At 41.1% G+C, this 20,842-nt stretch overlaps 2 protein-coding genes across 7 annotated transcripts in view; one reads left to right on the plus strand and one right to left on the minus strand.

Moving 5' to 3' along the window:
• Nucleotides 1-145: 145 nt before the first annotated feature.
• Nucleotides 146-11,020, plus strand: ABHD15 (abhydrolase domain containing 15). 3 transcript variants are annotated; one of them, XM_079130891.1, is made up of 4 exons: nt 146-1,212; nt 3,394-3,915; nt 4,918-5,135; nt 6,561-11,020. In XM_079130891.1, the coding sequence occupies exons 1-3, from the start codon at nt 332-334 to the stop codon at nt 4,949-4,951; spliced, it is 1,437 nt and encodes a 478-aa protein (XP_078987017.1). In that variant the 5' UTR covers nt 146-331; the 3' UTR covers nt 4,952-5,135; nt 6,561-11,020. The 3 variants fall into 3 exon arrangements, with proteins under 3 accessions (XP_078987017.1, XP_078987018.1, XP_078987019.1); XM_079130892.1 differs by having other exon boundaries at nt 6,860-11,020; XM_079130893.1 differs by lacking the exon at nt 6,561-11,020 and having other exon boundaries at nt 3,394-4,977.
• A 5,621-nt stretch (nt 11,021-16,641) lies between these two features.
• TAOK1 (TAO kinase 1) overlaps nt 16,642-20,842 on the minus strand; it is a 140,164-nt gene continuing 135,963 nt past the window's right edge. For all 4 annotated transcript variants that reach the window (XM_079130796.1, XM_079130798.1, XM_079130797.1 and 1 more), the window contains one exon: nt 16,642-19,350. In XM_079130796.1, the coding sequence (XP_078986922.1) occupies nt 18,889-19,350 (462 nt within the window). In that variant the 3' untranslated portion in view covers nt 16,642-18,888. The remainder of the gene's footprint in view (nt 19,351-20,842) is intronic.

A 20,842-nucleotide genomic window follows, 5' to 3' on the forward strand; every position in this document is an offset into this window, starting at 1 on the left:
CCCCAGTCCCGCGCTTCTCAGGCGGGCCCTCACTCCCTCCCTCTAACCCCGGCTCCTTTCACCCTCTGCTCCTGCTTGTCGCAATCCCTGTACAAAGGGCTGGGGGCGGGAGTGGGGGGCGGGAGAGGGGAGCTCGACCCGAACTGGCTGCCTTTGCGGGGCTGCGACCAATCCGGAGCGCGCCCGCCCGCCGGCGCGGGAGGGCCCTGGGCAGCCGCTGGAGGCCGGGCGGAGCCGCGGGCAGAGCGGGGAGATCGCAGAGGGGACTACCCCGCTGCCTGCCGCCTGCCGCCCGCCGCCCGCCGCCCGCCAGAGGCTCTCCAGCCTCACCATGCCGCCGTGGGGCGCCGCCCTCGCGCTGTTTCTGGCAGCGCTCGCCTTGCTCCTTCTGCTCGTCCCGCGGCTCCGGAGCTCCTGGAGGCGCGCCGTTGGAGCAAGGACCCTACCCGGGGCCCTATTTCAAGACGACCACAGAGAGGTGAACAGCAGAAGCCAAGCAGATCAATTCAGCGACGGATTTGAGCCACTGCCCGGTGGGTGCAGCCTGATCTGTAAGCCGTCTGCGCTGGCAAAGTGCCTACTGCGCACCCTGAGACGCTCGGCTGCGCTGGAGCCCGGCCTGCGCTCCTGGCTCTCTGGTCCACACCTGCAGACCCTCTGCCACTTCGTCCTGCCCGTAGGGTCCGGGCCTGAACTGGCCCGGGAGTACCTGCAGTTGGCGGACGACGGGCTGGTGGCCCTCGACTGGGTCGTAGGACCTTGCTCCCGGGGCCGCCGGGTCACCAACGCCGGTAGTCTTCCTGCGGTGCTGCTGGTGATCCCCAATGCGTGGGGGCGCCTCACCCGCAACGTACTCGGCCTCTGTCTGCTTGCCCTGGAGCGTGGCTACTACCCGGTCATCTTCCACCGCCGCGGCCATCACGGCTGCCCTCTGGTGAGTCCCCGGCTACAACCTTTCGGAGATCCGTCCGACCTCAAGGAGGCGGTCACTTACATTCGCTTCCGACACCCGGCGGCCCCCTTGTTTGCGGTGAGCGAGGGCTCGGGCTCGGCGCTGCTGCTGTCCTACCTGGGTGAGTGCGGCTCATCCAGCTACGTGACAGGCGCCGCCTGCATCTCGCCGGTGCTACGCTGTCGCGAGTGGTTCGAGGCCGGCCTGCCCTGGCCCTACGAGCGCGGGTTCCTACTGCACCAGAAGATCACCCTCAGCAGGTGGGTAATGAAGGCCCTAGACCTGCAGGGCAGGGAGAGAATAGAGGTCTTGAGCAGGCGGGGTAGTGGGGACGTGTTCTGCCTGGTATGGACACAGGTGTGGGCCAGTTCGGGCAAAGTTCTTACACATTTTCCAAAGCTGTTCAAACCCCATGTCTAGTCAGAACCAGGGAAGCAAATTTCGAAGCCACAGGTGGCCTCATGGCGTCAGTCAGCATCACTGCTAGATTAGGGACTTTTGTCCTGGCCCCATGCTTCATCTCCTCCCCAGGTGTCCTAGCAACTTGAGCACCTCTCCTGTGGGTAAGCAGAGGTGATACCTGACATTTAGCACTTAGCCCATAGCTTCACAGATCAGCAAAGAGGGCTCTGAAAGCAATAGCAATCCATTATCTGTCCAGAATGTTTACTTAGTCTCTGAGCCAGGAGGTGACAGAAATCAGAAGTATGGCAGCACCTGATTTATTCAAATTCTTTAGACTTGACAAATGTCCTAGGTATGACTCAATGTTTAATTTTTAAAAATTTTAAAGATATTTAATTTTTTTTTTAATTTTCAAAAGAACAATTTAACCACCAGGTGACAGATGAAACTTTCCACTGAGAAAGTCTGAGTGACATTCCCAGCCTTTCCTAGGAGATGGCAGAATGAGGTCAAAGGCATTATGGTAACAGGATGGCGTTGCAAAAAGACCTGGAATATGGACTCAGACATGCTTAGGTTTAAATTCTGAATTTCCATTAAGTTAGTCAACTCCTTTAAGACTCACTTTCTCCTTCATTTAAATGGAGTTAATAACCATCTCCCAATTATTAAAAGCAGAAAACAAAAGCGAAGGGCTGGCATTGGGTAGGTGATCTCTTTCCTTTCCCCATTTGCCTCCTATTTTGAAAAGGTCAAACCCAGAGCTAAACAGCCAGAAGCGCTGCCATGGCAACTCAGAGGGCTGGTGCAGTCCAGGGGCAGTGTGTTCTGATCTGGCTTAATTGCCATATTTTCCACTCCAAAATGACCATCACTGGTGCCAACCTTGGGCACAAGCTGGAGGGTAGAGTGAGGGAAATGTAGAGGAAACCTGTGCCTTTAGGATCTGCCCTTCCATGGATGCTTGGGAGTGAATTCTCAGGGCAAACATCTTTGAATGTTTGCAGGAGATACATGTCTAAATTCAACTAGCCAAGGCTAGATTAATCATCCAAAGGACTGTACTGTCCATCCTGGCCTCCTTATTAGGGCCCCAGGCCCTCTGCAGGGAGCTAGAAATAGTAATGTTATCCCTCTTTCCCAAAACAGTTGCTCTCAGGCCCATTTGGGAACCCATTCAGTAAATTAATTACACTCTAAGTTGCTTTCCCTGCCACCCAGTTACCTAGGACTACCTGTCCCAGGTATACCTGAGCAAGATCACATTAATTTGTTATCATCAGAACAGCACATTAGCATAAAAATATAAAAACTAGTGTAGTAAAAATGTGATTGATTAGGGAGAGGGGAATCGCCTGCTGGTTTTGGATAGTCTGAGCCAGTGAGTTCTTCTAGGAGAAGTCCAGGAGCTAACAGTTCATAACAACCTCCCTGGAGGTGGCTGGAAGCTGAGATTAGGACTAGAGTTGTCCATGTGTATCAGCAGCTGCAAAGTTAAATGCTGGCTCTAGGGCTGAACAGGGACTGGACAGGTAATGCTGTGAATGACAGGCCTGGCAGGAACTGTGACACAGGAAGTCAGCCCATTTGGCCAGACCTTTCCATTTCCCTTGAGAAGCCAGACATCAGCATTTTATTGAATGTATCCCAATTTTAAATTTATTTATTTACGTATTGTACCAGGGATTGAACTCAGAGGCACTTTATCACTGAACTACTTCTCAAGCCCTTTTTATTCTGTATTTTGAGACAGGGTCTATTCAAGTTGCCTAGGGCCTTGATAAATTGCTAAATCTGGCTTCGAACTTGTGCCTCAGTCTCCCAAGTCGCTGAGATTAAAGGCATGCACCACTGTGCCCAGCTGTAGTATAACCTAATTTTAAATGGTGGCCATTAAATGGAAATTTTAAAAAGCACTATACAGTCTAAAAGCCTCTTTGGCCAGAATCTGGCCTATAGGCTGCTTCTCTGTAACCTGCTATTTGCTGGTGTTCTGATTCTTCTTTCTACCTTCCCCATTTCACTTCTACTGACAGGTATGCCACAGCCCTGGAAGACACAGTGGACACCAGCAAGCTGTTCAGGAGTCGCTCCCTGCGAGAGTTTGAGGAGACCCTCTTCTGCCACACCAAGAGTTTCCCCATTAGCTGGGATACCTACTGGGACCGCAATGACCCCCTCCGGGATGTGGATGAGGCAGCGGTGCCTGTACTGTGCATCTGCAGTGCTGATGACCCTGTGTGTGGGCCCCCAGACCACACGCTGCCCACTGAACTCTTCCACAGCAACCCTTACTTCTTCCTGCTACTTAGTCGCCATGGAGGCCACTGTGGCTTCCTGCGTCAGGAGCCCTTGCCAGCCTGGAGCCATGAGGTCATCTTTGAGTCCTTCCGGGCCTTGACTGAGTTTTTCCGAATGGAGGAAAGGATGAAAGGGCTGAGCAGGCGCCGAACATCATTTCTAGGGGGCTGGCGTCGCTGGGGGGCCCTGCAAAAGAGGGAGGTATCTCCCTCTTCAAATCTGGAGGAGATCTTTAGCTGGAAACGATCATATACAAGGTAAGGCTGGGGCAGGAAAGCCTCTGGTCCTATGAGGAAGAACAGAATGGGGCACGGTGGTGTCAAGAAAAGATGGCCAGGACTAAACGGGGCAGCTCCAGCTCTTTGCTCCTAATTGTCCTTTGTCTTTTAAACTGGTCTGTGGAAAGAGATGGAACTTCCAGCAAGCCTGTTCTCACTCCCGTGAGCAGAACTCCTGCCCAGGCTCTGTGAAACACATTCCTGCTCCTCCTGGCCAGCGCTCCTCATTGTCTCCTGTCATCAACTTCATAAGCACCTTTGAAGTCCATGGACTCTGCTCCCTTCCTAGCCATGATTACAAGGAAGATGTTGTTGCATATCATTGGGCTACTCTGTCCCACATAAATAATCAGCTTAGTGACTGATTTTTGAGTTGGAGCCACTTGATGTAAAAAGGACAGGATGTTTGTGTCTCGGTCCCACTTCCCTCATGTGCTCTGTGGTTGTGGCTGTGCTCTGACTTCATGCATCAGCAGCTGGGGAAGAGGCTCCCAGAGTTGCTTGGCTGTTTCTGGCTGGCCTGAGTCTGAGAAGTCAGCAGAGGCAAGAAGTGCTGCACTAACACTGGCTTTAGCCAGGGCAGGCAAGGGTGAGAATGTAAAGTCCTGCTCCTGAGTGCTGGGGTCCAGTCTCTGAGAGGAGTTCCACAAATCTCTTCTGGGAATGGGGCTGAACTGGAGATCCAGCCTAGGCCTTCGAGCCTCACTAGAGCGATCCCACAGGTATTTTAGGAATAGAAAGTGCTCTTACCCCATTGTCTCAAGGTTCTACTAGACCATGGGTTAAGTAGCCAGACACTTGGGCATCTCAGATACTCCCTCCAATTCTGTTTCAGGGGATTCCTTCAGAGAGCCCCAGCCTGAGTTGTTTTTCTCCTGAGATGTGGGCTTTCTCTAAGTTTATGGATGGTATAAACCTTATAACTTTGGATTTCTGGTTTGTTACTCCCTTTTCTGACACTAGTAGTCTCTCCTTTTCTAGAGCCAGGAGAGACATCTGGAACCAGAGGAAATAAAGCTCCAAGAGGTTGACTAGAGCTGACTCAGTGATCTATGAATGTTTCACATTACCATGCTTTGTCTGCTCAATTATTCAGAAGGCCATCCATGTAAAGGCAGAAAAGCTTCTTTCTGAATCTGACTACTCTAAATGGGTGTTCGGTTTTACAAGAACAATACTGAAGACCAGAGTAAAATAAGGTATGGCATACAGACTGATCTACATATCCTGTTTTGGATTAGGCCATTAAAATTTTGTTGACAACAGAATATCTGGTTCCATGAGTTGTTAAAATTCACAAGCACTCCCCAAAGCTAGCTTTCTTTCTTTCTTTCTTTCTTTCTTTCTTCTTTCTTTCTTTCTTTCTTTCTTTCTTTCTTTCTTTCTTTCTTTCCTTCTTTTTTTCTTTCTTTCTTTTTCTTTCTTTTTTCTTTCTTTCTTTCTTTTTCTTTCTTTCTTTCTTTCTTTCTTTCTTTCTTTCTTTCTTTCTTTCTTTCTCTCTCTCTCTCTCTTCTTTCTTTCTCTCTCTCTCTCTCTCTCTCTCTCTCTCTCTCTCTCTCTCTCTCTCTCTCTTTCTTTCCTTCTTTCTTTTTTGCCGTGCTGGGGATTGAACTTAGGACTGCAGATATGGCAAATACTCTACCATTGAGCCATGCCTCTAGCCCAGTTTTATTTTTTCAAAGGAAAGAGTGCAACCTGTTTTGACCTCACAGACAGCAAAACAATTTTAAAAAGATGTTTATGCAAAAAGCCATAAACCAAGACTTGATATGAATTATTCTTAGGGCCCTGGTATCAGATACAGATAATCTTGTCCCAGTCTTCTTCTTTTTTTTTTTTTTTTGGCGGTGCTGGGGTTCAAACCCAGGGCCTTATGCTTGCAAGGCAAGCACTCTACCAACTGAGCTGTCTCCCCAGCCCCCAGTCTTATTCTTTTAGACCAAATAAGAGACTCTGAATTCCAAGAATCTAAACTGAAATACAAACTCAATTGTGCAAGGCACAATGTCCTATTGTGAAAAAATGATCTCCCTCCTTGCTCCTCCTCTTTCACACTCCTTTTTTTTAAACATTCATTCACCATTTCTGAGCAGGAGATATAAGAAACTGAAATATAAAGAGCCAGTCTGTTCTTGGTGAACCACTGCCTTGGTGAAGGTTTTGTTAACGGAGAATTACTGACATCTGGTCACTTACCCCTGTCCCCCAAATATGGCACAGTGGGGATTTCAGTTAAGTGGGGTCTTACAGTCCCATATGTCTTTGGACCAACCATTAAGGCTACAAAATTAGAAGCAACCAAATGGGTTTTAAATCCTAAGGCTTAAAGATTCCCTGGTGGCAAAAATCCGGTAGTTTCTCTAGACCAGATAGTACAGGACTCTCATCCATCAAGAGAAATGATTTTCCTCTATTTTTTATTTTTTTGGAATTTAGCTAGGTTTTTTTTTTTCTTCTTTTTTCTTCCTTTATATGGGCAAGAAAGCTTCCAGAGAGAACAATGTACATATTTTGCATTTACAATTTTTATAATTTTTGGTGGTACTAGGGAATAAACCCAGGAGCACTTCCCCTCTGAGATATACCCCCAGCCCTTTTTATTTATTTATTTATTTTTGAGACAGGGTGTTGCTAAGTTGCTGAGGTTGGCCCCAGACTTGTGATCCTCCTACCTTGGCCTCCCAAGTTTTACAGGTATGTACCACCTATGCCTAGCTCCTGCAGTTAGTTTTTTTGTTTCTAGGTTTTTTCCCCCACTGTTGGGAATTAACCCCAGAACCTCGCACATGCTAGACAAATGTTCTACCACTGTGCAGTTACAGTCTTTTAAGCCCTCAGAGGAACATCAGAACAGCTCCAGTTCCCTTGGACCCTAAGCCCCAAAGACCTAAATCCTAAAACATTTTTCTTCTATGTCCCTCAGGCTGGATATGCACACTGCATATCCCAGAAGACGCTATTTCTCTCATCTCTGCCCATCACTGCTTGAAGACCAGGGCTGAAAAGCTCATTGTTGCCAAGAAAGTACAGTTCCTGTTGAAGCAGGAAAGGCTTGGGTGACCCTGTTGTTTAGCCAGATTGGCTCTGTTTTGGTAAATAACTAATCATGTGAAACCACCTGGATGGAGACCGAGGCACACTATTCTGAGAGGGTGTCCCTTGAACAAAATGGCAGGTTCTGAGTTTGAGGAAGCAAGTCAATAAAACAAATCTGTAAGTACCACTGAAGGGACTGGGGCTATAGCTCAGTGATAGAACACTTGTCTAGCATGTGTGAGCCCAATCCCCAGCACCACCAAAAAAATGAAAAATAAAAAAAGTACCACTGAGTTGGTGTTTTCATGTGGTGAGTCTTTAGAGATCCTCTCAGGTATTCTTGCTTGCCTCCCTTTTCCCTCTTTATTATTTATTAACACCTTCAAATGATAAAGAAAAAGTGATGACTTAAAAGAGATATTATCTCAGAAGTAGAAACCAAGTCCTGTTTCCACTTGGGGATCAGAATGTAGGAAGTAGGCCTCTGACTGTTACTTTCAGTTCTGCCAAGTTCTCACCTCTGATATCAAGACTGCTAAGGTATAATTTCTCATGAAGATTTAGTTTATGTACTTATATAGGGGTTTCCAGAGTGGTTTGGCTGGCGATAGCATATGAAAAACAAAGCACCAAATTCTCTTTGAGAAGACATCATCTGTTTTGAATGAAGATATCCTTTCTAAGACTTGAACACTTTAAGAAAAAGAGGTCTTGACGCAGGAAATGTCATCTTGGCTTTATATATACATAACCTCAAAACCACCCGTCAGAAACTCCTCTGGTACTCATCTTCCATCCAAACCACAAGATCCTTTGTCAGTCAGAAACCCTTAGTAATACCAAATTATCATCTGTTAGAAAGGAACTTTAGCATGAATTCCTTTTCCTGCTTCAACAAGCAAATACATCTGGCCACTTCGGTAGAACTTCCTACTAGGGACATTTGTGATTCTACAGTCAAGCCATAAAAAGCAACATAAGTTGTTTGTACTTGTTGTTATCACAATGTGTAAAGACTGTTTTTAGGAAGGCTTGAGTTCTACACTTAGCAGGGGGATATGAGTGCCTAGAAATGGAATGAATGTCTCAGAAAGCATCAACATTGGGATATTCCAGTTAGACCACCCTTGGCACTTTATGGAGGAAATGTGTGCCAAGAAGTGAGGGTGGCCTTATCAGATAGGTCTTTGCTCAGGGTTGGGGTATATAGCTCAGTGGTAGAATGCTTGCCTAGCATGCCTGAGGCTCTGGGTTCAATCCCCAGAACCATGGGGGACACAGGGACAAAGTCTCTTCCCATCTGTGAATTGAAATAATGTTAATGAAGCTCAGTGGGTTGGGAAGACTTCTGGTTGGTTTTTGAGTTTGAGGATCAAGAGACCATATACCTGACCTGGATACTGGAAGCTGGGAAAACAACAAAGATTTTAATAAAAACGACCTTACCAAAGTGACCAGAGTATTTTTCTAAGATACCTGTAGCTGGGCATAGTAGTGCAGGCCTATAATCCCAGTGACTCTGGAAGGTGAGGCAAGAGGATCACAAGTTTGAGGCTAGTCCAGACAACTTACTGAGACCCTGTCTCAAAACAAAGAAAACACTAAAAAAGGGCTAGGGACATCTCTCAGAGGTAGAGTACCCCTGCATCAATCCCCAGTACAAAAAAATGATATCCATTTTAAAAATTTTGCTCTAGTATTAAGTACCCAGGAAGAGCTAAAATTCTGAAGGTAAAATGGAATTTCATTAAAACAATGAAATACACTAATAAATCAAAAGTAAGTCTCTCTGCCACTCTAGGCTTCCCTGTTAATAAAGTAACACCTTGCCCTAGTGGCTACCACTAGTGTGGCTGAACAAACTTGTTTGCCTCTGAATAGTAAATAAATTGCAGTCTCCCTGCAACACAAGAATGTCATTTCTTAAAGCTTCGTAGACAAATACGTGCTGTTTGTCTTCTGAAGTCCTCTGTGTACTGAGCCATGCTTACCTTCCATGGAGTTCAACAGAGCCTCCCCCAGACATTGTACATTCACTGATTGTTGCCTTGCTTCTGTGGATCTAGCCTGGGCTATGAACACTAACCAGAGGCAGCTCTGTTTATTCAACAAACAGGCCTCCTGCTCTGGGCTAATAATCTCTCAGCAGGCTTTAAACTCCCTGAACATCAAGGGTACATACATAGATTTTCAGTGGGCAATTTGTTTGTGTGTAGGACAAAGTACTAAGGTGGTAATTTGGAGATGTGGATTCTAGTTTCCACTTCATCTATGGTTTAAATGACCCTAGGACAGTTATTTTATTAATTGTTCCATATGCAAAGACAGCAAACATAAGCCTTAATTTATAAAGTCTGTCAAGATATGAGTTAGTGAAAGCATTGTAGATACCATTCTCCAATGCTATTTAAAACCACAACCAGAGCTTAAAGACCTCTATGATGAAGAGGAATCTGCTTTCAGATCAGACTCTTATTCTCCAATCAATACCTTCCAAATCCAAAAAGTTCCAGTTACTCATTCCATTGCAAAATCGGGAAGGCCCTGGAAGTGCAGCACCTTTGAGCCTCACGAGCTCAAATGAGGACATACTTTTCCCCTCACATCCAGAACACAATAGCCTACTGCATTCTCTGGGCAGAGAGAAGTTGAGGCAATTAGACTAGAAGCTTCTTATCTGTATCAAGTACTTCACTCTTACCCATATTTTGCTCACTTTTATAATCCCAACCTTGTGCCCAATAGTCACTAACTTGAAAATCTTTTTTGTTGTTGTGGTTTGTTTTAGTATCAGGGATGAACCCAGGGGCACTTAACACTGAGCCACACCCCCAGCCCCCCCCCCCCCCTTTTTTTTCAGTACTGGGGCTCAAACTCAGGGCCTTGTGCTTGCGAGGCAAGCACTCTACCAGCTGAGCTATCTCCCCAGCCATCCCCAGCCCTTTTTTAAAAATTTTGAGACAGGGTTTCACTAAATTGCTTAGGGCCTTGCTAAACTGCTGAGGCTGGCCTTGAACTTGTGATCCTCCTGCCTCAGTCTCCTGAGTTGCTGAAGATTACAGGGTGTGCCACTGTGCCTGGTCCTGAAGTATATCTTTATGGGAATACAGTTACTTTAAAAAACTAAGCAGACACTCCATGTACTAAAATTACTTTATTACAGTTGATTTTTAAACATTTCCTTTGCTATGATACAAAGGATACTTACAAACAAAATATTACATATGACCTTGTTTTCGCTCTTATGTTCTGACAACTTGGTAACAGCTTTAAATGCACAATCTATACAATTAATACAGGTTATATATGAACTATAAGGTATGCTGAACCAGAAGAATACTGACAATATACTGTACAATAAGCCTTACCAGTTAGTGCTGTGGACCATTTTTACCAAAAGGAAAATGCACATCTGTACAGTCACCTTTACCAGCTGGTGCTGACAGTGAGGGAGAGGCTTCTTCTCCATTGCAACCCTTGATAAGCCTCCACTGTGGGCATCTGTTTGGTCCAAAAATTGAGAGGACTGTGAATATTTAAAATTAGTCATCAGTAAAGTGGTAGAACATCACCACACTTTCAACATAATAAACTCTCACCAAAAAATCAGTCCCAGTTTTAAAAGACCACAAGTCCTTTGTCCACTATGAAAACCCTACAGGCTCAAGGGCTTTGGGAGATGAGAAGATGAAGGCTGCCAAAAAAGGAGGCAAGAAACCAAGCCAAAATCTAGGTCTTGCAAAAATCATCATTTTTCCCTTCACCAAAGGGAACTAGAAATGTACAAATTCATTGATGAACCTCAATGATAACATATCAGTTAGCTGATAACCCTCATTTTATCTGGACCCCTGACTTGTGGGAATAACTGAAATAGATTGTGGATAATAGATACCACTTCTAGAAAATAATATCTTGCTTAGTTAAAACATTCCCTTTAGCCACCAAAGCTGGTCCTGGGCTATGACAGGTGTGCATTCATCTCTCAATGGTCTACTCAGAAATGATAAGGTTACAGCTTTTTTTCTTTTTCTTTTTCTTTTTTTTTTTTTTTAAATAAAAAGGCAATTGACTGAAGCATTTTCTTTTTTTTTAGGTAAATAGCAAAAATAAAAATAAAAACCAACCCTGGCATTTGCACAAATAATGCAAATGGAGTGATATGGCCTTTAAGGAAGGGATTAGTAGAAAGTAAGAGAGACGTGAAGAAAATTCAGAGAAAATGATGTATTTTTTTCTTTTTAAAAATTTCTACATGTGCAAAAAAATCATGCTGTTTAAGGAAAACAAAGGGAAATGAGTACATAAAACTAAAAATATAAATAATGTTTGGATGACTGATAAAAGCAGAAACCAACCTGGGTTACAAAAAGGATTATACATTCAAGATGCTCTTAAACCCAGTGGGATAACTTATGTTAAAATTGTGTTAATAGTTATGTTAAAAATCTCAAGTTTGTTTTTAAATCTTCACAATACAAGCAAAGCTGTTTTAAAATATACACTATACATATTTCTCATAGTCTCTCCAACCACATGAATGTGCATTAGGCTTTTTCATATACTAAAACAAGGGGGTTCTGAAAGCTAAATTGCTTATAGTAACCCATCCATTATTTAAATGTTGAAGTTTTAAGTGGGTTAAAAACTTTAGCAGACTTACATAAATAGGATTTAGCAACACAAGTGTTAATTTAAAAAAACTCTAAAGCATTTACAAATAATCTGGTTGAACAGTCAGGGAAAGTTATGTGCACTATACTTTAAAATGTTATTTACATCAGACCATTACTCTTGTGAAAATTTTCCCTAAAAAGTTAAAAAAAAAAAAAAGGAGAATTTACCTGTTCTAACTTAGCAAAGAAGGATCATAAAAGGAAAGGTAAAGAAAGAACAAAACTATCTCTTAATAGAAACCCCACACATCCCTCTTCAGTTGGATTTCACTCTATGAAACCACCTGTAACTCCTAATAGGCTCATATATCAAGTGTCAAGATAATGTGATAAAAGACCTTGTCAGATAAATTACTGGCCTCAAGTGAACTTGTTTTTTTGTTTTGTTTTTTTGAAATGTTTTCCCACCTTGTGTTTCTGGCTTGGATTGTTTTGGGACTCGTGCAATTAATTGGAAGGGCACTCTTTGTAGGCACAATTCCCATTTTATGTGGAATAAAAGGCAGAAAATGTGTCAGGAAGAAGGGGTGGTGGTTTCTCTGGTAGTGTGAAATGCAAAGGAAGGACAACAGCACATTTGGAATGGGCACCAAATGACAGCTGTCTGGCAATACACCAGGGGCAGCCAACACTTTGATAAGCTAAACATACCTGTTTATCACCCCCCAAAAGGGCTAGAAGTATTCCAATACCCCCTAGGTATTTTGATATATGCCAAACTGTCACACACAGCAGCTAGGAACTGCAAACATTAGGCAGCCGCACCCTTTTTAATTACATAATTCACTCTATGACCATGTGCAATTTATAGTAACAATAATGTTCATGCCTAGGCAATGTATTTGAGGGTTAAGAAAAAGCAAAATGTGCCACAGATAGAAACCTATTCCCATATAACTGGTCTTCATGCTTTCAAGTGGCTCTAATATACCTTGGATACTAAGCCAAGCCATGCAAAAGCAAAGAGTACACACTTTTCATTAACACTGGTATCTCATTTCTAAACCACTGACTCAAAGTTGCCATAAAAACATAACACAAGTACTGAAAGCATACATTTGAGGGTTCATGGATTTTTTTAAAAATGCATTTCCCTCATCTATGTTCACCAGTCTTTTAATACCTTGGCTACAAGGCATATCAGAGAAAGGGAGGTTAAGTGGGGGTAATGTCTAAGGAACATATGTAATTCTGGAAATAGGAAAAGTGTTCCAGAAATGGGATGAATGTGCCAGCAATAAGCATAGTTCATTTCATTTGAAAATTCAGTTAAGGAGCCCATAAACAGTCCCAAACCATAATGTTATCACCTGCATAATTTACATAAACATTAACACACTTGCACTTTATAGACAAGACACACTTCTGTAAACATGGCCACTGGGGGAGGGAGGCTCCCTACCTCACTCATGATTAAGAACATGTAATCATTATATTAAATAAAATTAAGTTTCAAAAGATTTCAAACCTGACCAATAATTAAGCTTCATTTCCCCCATGTTTAACAACATTTAAGCATTTATTCTAAAAATGTCACCTAGGATGGTTTCAGGGTTAGATGCTAGAACCACAACTGGCAATGACAGCAACTCCTCGCTAGCTGGCACAGACTTATAATTTTAGTACAAAATAAAAAAAATACAGAAACTAGGTCAATTTGTTAGCTACATATTTACAGATAATTACATGATTTTTCACTCACAATTGCTAAAAACTATGAGTGAAAGGAAACTGTGCAGGTTGAATTACCCGTACTTTGAGGGGAATTCTTGGGCATCAAGATACCCTTTTTCATTCATCCGGAAGTCTCATCCTTACTCCACTTTTTTATGGCAACTACCTACAGATGTTCAGATTAGTATTGTCCAGTGGGCATTCTTCTGTTTGAGAAGATTAACCTTTTTCTCTACTTAAAGAAGAACCCCTTGTATAATTAAAAACAAAGAATACAAACAGACACACAAATCTCTGAAATTTCAAAGTTTGGGTTGCTGGGAAACATTAACAGTGATGGTGACAAAGCACATGCCTCCTTAGTTTTAATTCTCTGCCTCTCTTTTTTTAAAAATATATCTATCTTTGGGTGGGTGGGAAGTGCAAGTTTAAGAAACTTACAACAGGCAGATAAGGTGCAAAGTTATATATTTGTTATGATCTGAAGAGTACCATTAGGCCGAATAGGTTCTATTCCCTTGTACAAGTGAAATTTTGGAAATCTGAATATAAACAAGGAAAAAAATGAGTCAATACAACTCAGTAGAAAATACAAATGCACAAAAAAGGAAGAGTTCTCAGCTTCACTTTTTTCTAGACAGTGTTTAATAAAACTTACTTCTTTACAAATTAATAGTCATTTCCAATGCAGATCTACTGTAGTGATTGCATAAAAGTGCAGCTAACATAACCAGACACAGCAAAACAGACTTCAATCAGTAGTCCTTGCATTTAAAAGGCAAGTATGCTAAGTGTACAGCACACTCTTCATCATGTAAGGAATTTAAGGATGGGAAATTTCCAGTTCTTAACAATTAAGAATGATCAAGTGCCTTTTAAAAGGCAATGCTATACCTAGGTGGGTATAGTATCATGTCTGATGGGGGAGAGCAAAATGGAGAATTTCTCTTCAATAATGATCTATATTTTGGTAAGCAGCACAAAGATGACAGCCCATGTACTGATTTTATTCCTTAAAGAAGGCTCTAAAATAATGAGAATCTCTTCTTCCAATACTATAGAAGATTCACACTTACACACCTTAAATAAATTATTTTCTGACTTGAATACACACTAGGACACTTCACATTTTGAGCATGGGACAAAATGCAGAACTGTATAAACCTCCAAGGGTGCTGTGTTGGGCCAAATCTCTGCTTGAATAGTAGTGGCTCAGAAGGGGTGGAAGGTGCACAAAGAACTTACTATTAGCAAGCAAGAAGAGGCAGCTAAAAGGAGAAAGTCCCTCACACCATATCCTTTGCTCCCAGTGGCCATTTCCTGTTGATTTTATGCTTTAGGAGTTCCTTACATGCTTTCGTAGTAATTCCTCTGTTGGCTGTTCTGATCCTCAGCAAAATAAATAATTGTTACTATTAATGGACTAAAAATGAGTAAGAGGATCAATGGCATCACAACTAAGAAATACATGCATAAAGTACATAAAGACTGTGTGACTTATTGGTTCTTTTTATCATCTTTGCAGAGGAATCACCACCAGTGTTCTTCCTTTCCACAGTTCATTTCTCTCTGCATCATTTACATTTTAATTGCAGCATGACACAAACTCACAAAAACACTAGTTGGCTCCTTCCCCAGAACAATTTTACTGCACTGTAACTTACGGGTCCATATTTTACTTAACCTTCTTTCCACTCACACAAGTGCTAAGAGGGAATTAAAAAGGGAAAGACTGCACAAATGTTCATCTTCTCATAAATATCAACCCAAAGTACTCAACTCTTCTTTAAAAACACATGCATTCTGGCCATAATTGAGGACTGAAATAACAAAACCAAACAAAAACAACAGAACCTTATTAAGTGCCCTGATGGAAATGTACAGTATGAGTTACATCCACCCATTTATACACACATATAGACACTCATATGTATATACAATATATACATACAAATGATAATAGCTATACCAAAAACGTGCATATTTAACACAGTTTTTAAAAGCCAGTAGATCATGGTATAATACAATTTATTTCCACTAGTGAATGGCACAAATGGAGAAATGCAAAGGAGGTGTTTCAAGTACAATAAAGTCATTTTTCACAGGTGAAAATAAATAGTATTATTCCAGTGTCTAACACAATGTATTCTATAAAAGTTTAAAATACCAGACATTTAGCACTTACAGAAGCAAAAAGTCTGCCTTATGGTTTGAAAAAAACACAAGAGTTTTCAATTTTTGAAAAGGCAGTGAAAAAAAATTGGTGGAAGTAGGAGGGGAATGTCTAGGACAGTTTTTTAGTGTTTTGAATGATGTTTACATGATGTTCAGTCAAAAATCATAATGACTATGCCAAGAAGTTCAATTTACCAATAAATTCTTGACTTAAAAGTACTAAGCATATTACACCTGTGAGTATGACTTCAAATGCAGGACTATTTGCCTCAAAAGAATGGCATCTCCGAATGAAAATATAAACATTTTTTAGCTAACATTATCTATCTAATGAAAATGCTTTCAGATACTCTAATTTGGGGATAGAGTTGAGTTTAAAAGAGGAGAAAAAAATATGTGCAAAGGGGAGGGAATCTAATTAGGAATAAAATGTTTCAAGGTATTTGAGGCTTTGCATTTTTAAAATGTTAGCCCAAAACAGGGAGAAGGGTGAACACAAGAAAACTTTCACTGCCAGGCTCTGGATACCAGATATAGCATCTAAAACTTCTGATATGCTACATAAATTTCCCATACTTAAAATTTTCTTACACACACACACACACACACACACACACACGTATGTATATATAAGTGAACACCAACACCAGGGAGGAGGTAGTGTTAATTTGATCAAATGTTGACATTTGCACACTGATTCAGAAAGTGCTTGCTCTTTCCTTAGGATAACTCATCAAAACCTTTCAAATTTTCCTGTTACCAGTTTCACTATGTGATGATTCCTACCATGTATGAGATCCCTCAGAAGTTAGATCTCATAAACAAATGAACCAATTTGAATCATTTTTGCAGACTACATATATTTTTAATTAAGGTTAGTTTAATGGCATAATCCAGGTATAGTCATAACTTACATATAAAACTGGTTGCCATACAATTAAATTACATACAAAGCCCTACTGGATAGACACTTGGGAGTCAATATTCAATCACTCTTTTATAAGTACATATGATCTCAATGAATTTAAGTGACTCAATTTGACTATGTGAAGTTCACAACTGGACTTTAAAATGTATCACTGGTAGTATTTTGGATTTAAAAGAATTTTGTATGCAAATCTGATCTGCTTTGCATCACAGGGCTAGATCTATGAGGGGTGAGTTTAAAGGTATTCTATATTTGGGGGAATTTTGTTAAATTCTGCAGCTCTTTTTATTTTCCTCCAAATACTTGCTTGAAAGACCTTAAAATATCTAAATGGGGGGAAAATTAGCAAGACTAAAAGTCCTTTTCATTAGATGGAGCAAATATACATATGTACCTAAAAACTGGTGATCTAGAGCAGAGCCTAGAGGACAATAATACATCAGTGTACTACTTGAAGCACTGTCTAGAAGTGTGTGTGAACTCCACTGTGATTTGATTTTTAAAAGACTTATACTAAAATATTAATTTTTCTTCTCATTTCCCTTCAAATCAGTGTCAGAAATTCCTAAAGGGGGGATTCATGGAAACTGGACTGATAACTACCCAGGGAAGACTTAAAATTTGGTTGAGAAAACCAAGACTACATCAGTGACATAATTTGGTCACTAGTTTGGTCTAGGTGAAAAGCATTTTGAGGGACTTGCAGAGTTCAACCTTGGAGCCCTCTGACTACATGAAAAGCAGGATGCAGAGTTAGCAGCAAGTCTTTCAAGGTAACTGGGGAGTGGGCAGGACATCAACTTGTAAGAAATTCTGATCTGTCACAGAAAGGATATTTTTTTTTCTTCAAGTCATATTCACAGCTCCAATTCAACTTCCATACAAGCAATGGAATACCAAATAACATCTGACTTTCAACATTGGGTTGATCCTTCATTATAAAACAAAACACAAAACAAAACAAAACAAAACATGACCCCCCAACTCCACCCCCCCAAAAAAAAGAAGTTAGCTTTTGTCAAGAGATTCCCTGACCACTATAACTTTTATTTATTTATTGTTATGTTTTTTTCATTTAGCAAACTTCCAAGTTCCTTTCAGTAGTACTTTAGCTCTGAGGCTTGAGACTTCTGGAAGTGGTGTTTCTTACTGTGTGATGTTAACCAACTGGTCACTAAGTCTCAATGAACTAGAAGTTTGTAAAGTACTGCAGCAACAAAAACAGCAATTAAAAAATAAGAGGACCTGCACATGCAGCAAAATCTACAGTGGTGATGAGGATTAGTCAGCAGCTGGTAGTCATTGGCTCAGTGACTCCTGGTTCACTATGGCAACTAACATTTAAATAATTGACTATTCTACTTGTAAACAGGAAATCCCATAAGCCAAAAGGGGATAATCAAATTCTGTCTATGTAGTGTGATGAGTATTCCAATAGATGGCAGTTTGCAAATATGGCATCATTCAAATACCTCTGGCATTTGATTTGTATTGGCTATGTCTTTATTTTTGCACAAAGTAAAAGTACTGTTTAAGGTCTTGGAACTTACAGAGCTTAGCTAGGATGATATGTCACAGTATAAGCAACAAAATGTCAGGATATATAGATTTCTTTTCCTTACTAGGTTGCTGGACATACTTATCAGATAAACTTTCTAGGGACCCTCTCACCCTGCTGGTCTACCCCTTTGAAGGCTCACAGGTTTGTTAATGCAACCCTTACACAACTTGTGATTACCTTAAGCAACTTCATCTTACTGTGACACAAAGAAGGCACAACTGAATGAACAAAAATCATTGACAAACTTACAAAGCTTTCAGAAAAAGAAGTAAGTTATTTTCTACCATCTGAAATGATCAATACAATCCCTTAGTGTTTGTGGATTTCTGCTTTTTTACACCAAATGAGGCTGAGAATTCAGACCAATTTAACAAAGAAAATACCCTGGTGGGGGTTGCAGTTGTGTTCCAATAATACCATGTTTCAGCATAGGCTGCCTGCTGTCAGTGGCTCATAAGAACTTGGAAAATGGAAGAATAATTAGATCTTCTCAAAAACTCTTAGGATATGGACACTCTCAAGTGATGACTCAAGCCACTTTGCTGTATTTTATTTCTGCAGTGTTCAGAAAATACCCCCTCTATCTAGTCAATTTCTTTTTACCACATGCATGACATATTTAGTATCAATACCCCTTTTCAAAATTTGCCCCAGTTAAAAAAAACAAACAAACAAAAAAAAAAAACAAAAAAAACCACACACACAAAAAACCCGGCAGCCAAATTCTATGACATCCCAATTAGTAAACACAAAACAGAATGCTTTACAAAAATGAATAAAATATACCATATGCACTCAGCTCCCACACTGTAGTACCCAAGTGAGGAGACTGCTGTGACGATGTCTGTAGGCAGTTTCTTTTGGCAGACAGCTCCAGCGGAATTGCCACTCTCAATTTTAAGTTATGTATAAGACATGTGTGACCCATTTGATATTTGTGAAGTGACACTCGTGCTTCTGCTCATGCCCTGCTCCGTCCGTCCCCCAGAAGCTGTCCGCCTCAAAGCCTGGGGGCTATTGCGGACTCCCATACTGCTACCGCGGGGTACCCCTTGCATTGGACCTGAAGGGTGACCCCATGGCTGGGGTCCACCTTGCATTGGATGGCCCCAAGCTTGTGGTGGGCCACCCATGGGATGACCCCAGTGAGGTCCTGGACCCCCAGTAGGATTGTGAGACCAACCGGAAGCTCCCGGGTAGCTGTGGCTGAATGCCTCAGGGGAGAGGTTAGAAAGGACCATGTTACTAAAACCTAGTCTCATGCTTTCAGAGTCAAAAGCTTCAATTTCTCTAGCTTGACGCTCCAACAGGCTCCGTATTCGTTCTGTTCGTTCATTCTGCAAAGCCAACATTTCTTCTTCAATCTGTTGAGAGTTGGAAAAGGGAAGCAAAAAGAAGGCCAATTTATTTTTTAAAAATCTATAAACTAAAAAGCAATTAAGTGTTCAGCTTAGAAGTAGCTATTTTATGGATGTATACTTAAAATCTCAAGAGATGTACTGTAAAAATGACTTATAAATGTTATTTCTAAAACATGTAAAATCATGTTCTTAAAAACAAAGGCAATAACCTCTATTGAAATAATAAATTAAGACAATTATCATGGATGGCTGCTACATCCATCAGGTAAGAAGTTGTTGGAAAAAGCAAAAGAGTGAGGGGAAAACAGCTTTATCAAATATCAGATACCATAATGTCACTCCAATAAAATAAGTATTGGTGGAGGAATAGACAGATTGATGAAATAAACAGAATGAATTCAGATCCTAGTTTGTAAGTTTTTAACCTAGGACAGGGCTGGGGATGTAGCTCAGTGGTACAGCACCCATCTAACATTCATGAGGCTGAGTTCATTCAATCCTCAAGGGGTGGGGGTGGAGGGAGAAAGATGCAGGACAGGACAAAGCAGTGGTTAATTCAGTGGAGATAAGACAAAAACAAATAACACAGAAAAACTAGCCAACCATCATAATCAGTTATGGGAACCTTGAAAGTATTATAAGTAAGTAAATAATTTATACAGAAAAATACAATAAAATCCAATTAAAAAAATTGTAGTCATAGATGGACAGAATGCCTTTTAAAAATTTCTTTTTTATTTTTATGTGGTGCTAAGGATTGAACTCAGTGTCTCACACATGCTAGGCAAGCGCTCTGCCACTAAGCTACAGCCCCAGCCCATAAAGTTCAATTTTTAAAAGTTGAAGGAAGAGGAGTGCAGTGGTACATGTGTATAATTTCAGTGGCTCAGGAAGCTAAGACCTTAAGCAACTTCACAAGACCCTGCCTCAAAACAAATAGAAAAATCAAGTAAAAGAGAGGGAAATAAAAATGACACCATGATGATACAATCAGCCAATCCAGAATTTAGACATTTCTACAGCACATGATTCAATCCATAATTAAAATAAGAGAGAGGGTACTGATAGAAACTAGAAAGTTTAAAAGGCAATTAGCCAAATGTAATGTATGGACTTTGGGTTTTAATCCAAATAAACCAACTGTAAAGAAGACTGTTTTGCACGCATGATCGCCCACACCTATCATCTCAGCAACTTGGGAGGCTGAGGTAGGAGGATCACAGATTCAAGACTAGCCTCAGCAACTCAGCAAAGCCCTCAGCAAAATAAAGGGTTGGGGATATGGCTCCATGTTAAAACACCCAGGGTTCAATCCCCAAAACTGAAGGAGAGGGGGAAAAAGACTTTTTTGAGCTAATAGGGGAAATTTAGATATGAACTACAAAGTTGTTATTAATTTTGTTAGATATCACAATGGAATTATGGTTATTAAACTTAATTAATGTGAGGTCAAAAAGTTCTGTCAATATTTAGGAGTGAAATGAAGTTATCCTGG

The sequence above is a fragment of the Sciurus vulgaris genome (genome assembly GCF_902686455.1).
Source record: "Sciurus vulgaris genome assembly, chromosome: 3".
Taxonomy (NCBI): domain Eukaryota; kingdom Metazoa; phylum Chordata; class Mammalia; order Rodentia; family Sciuridae; genus Sciurus; species Sciurus vulgaris.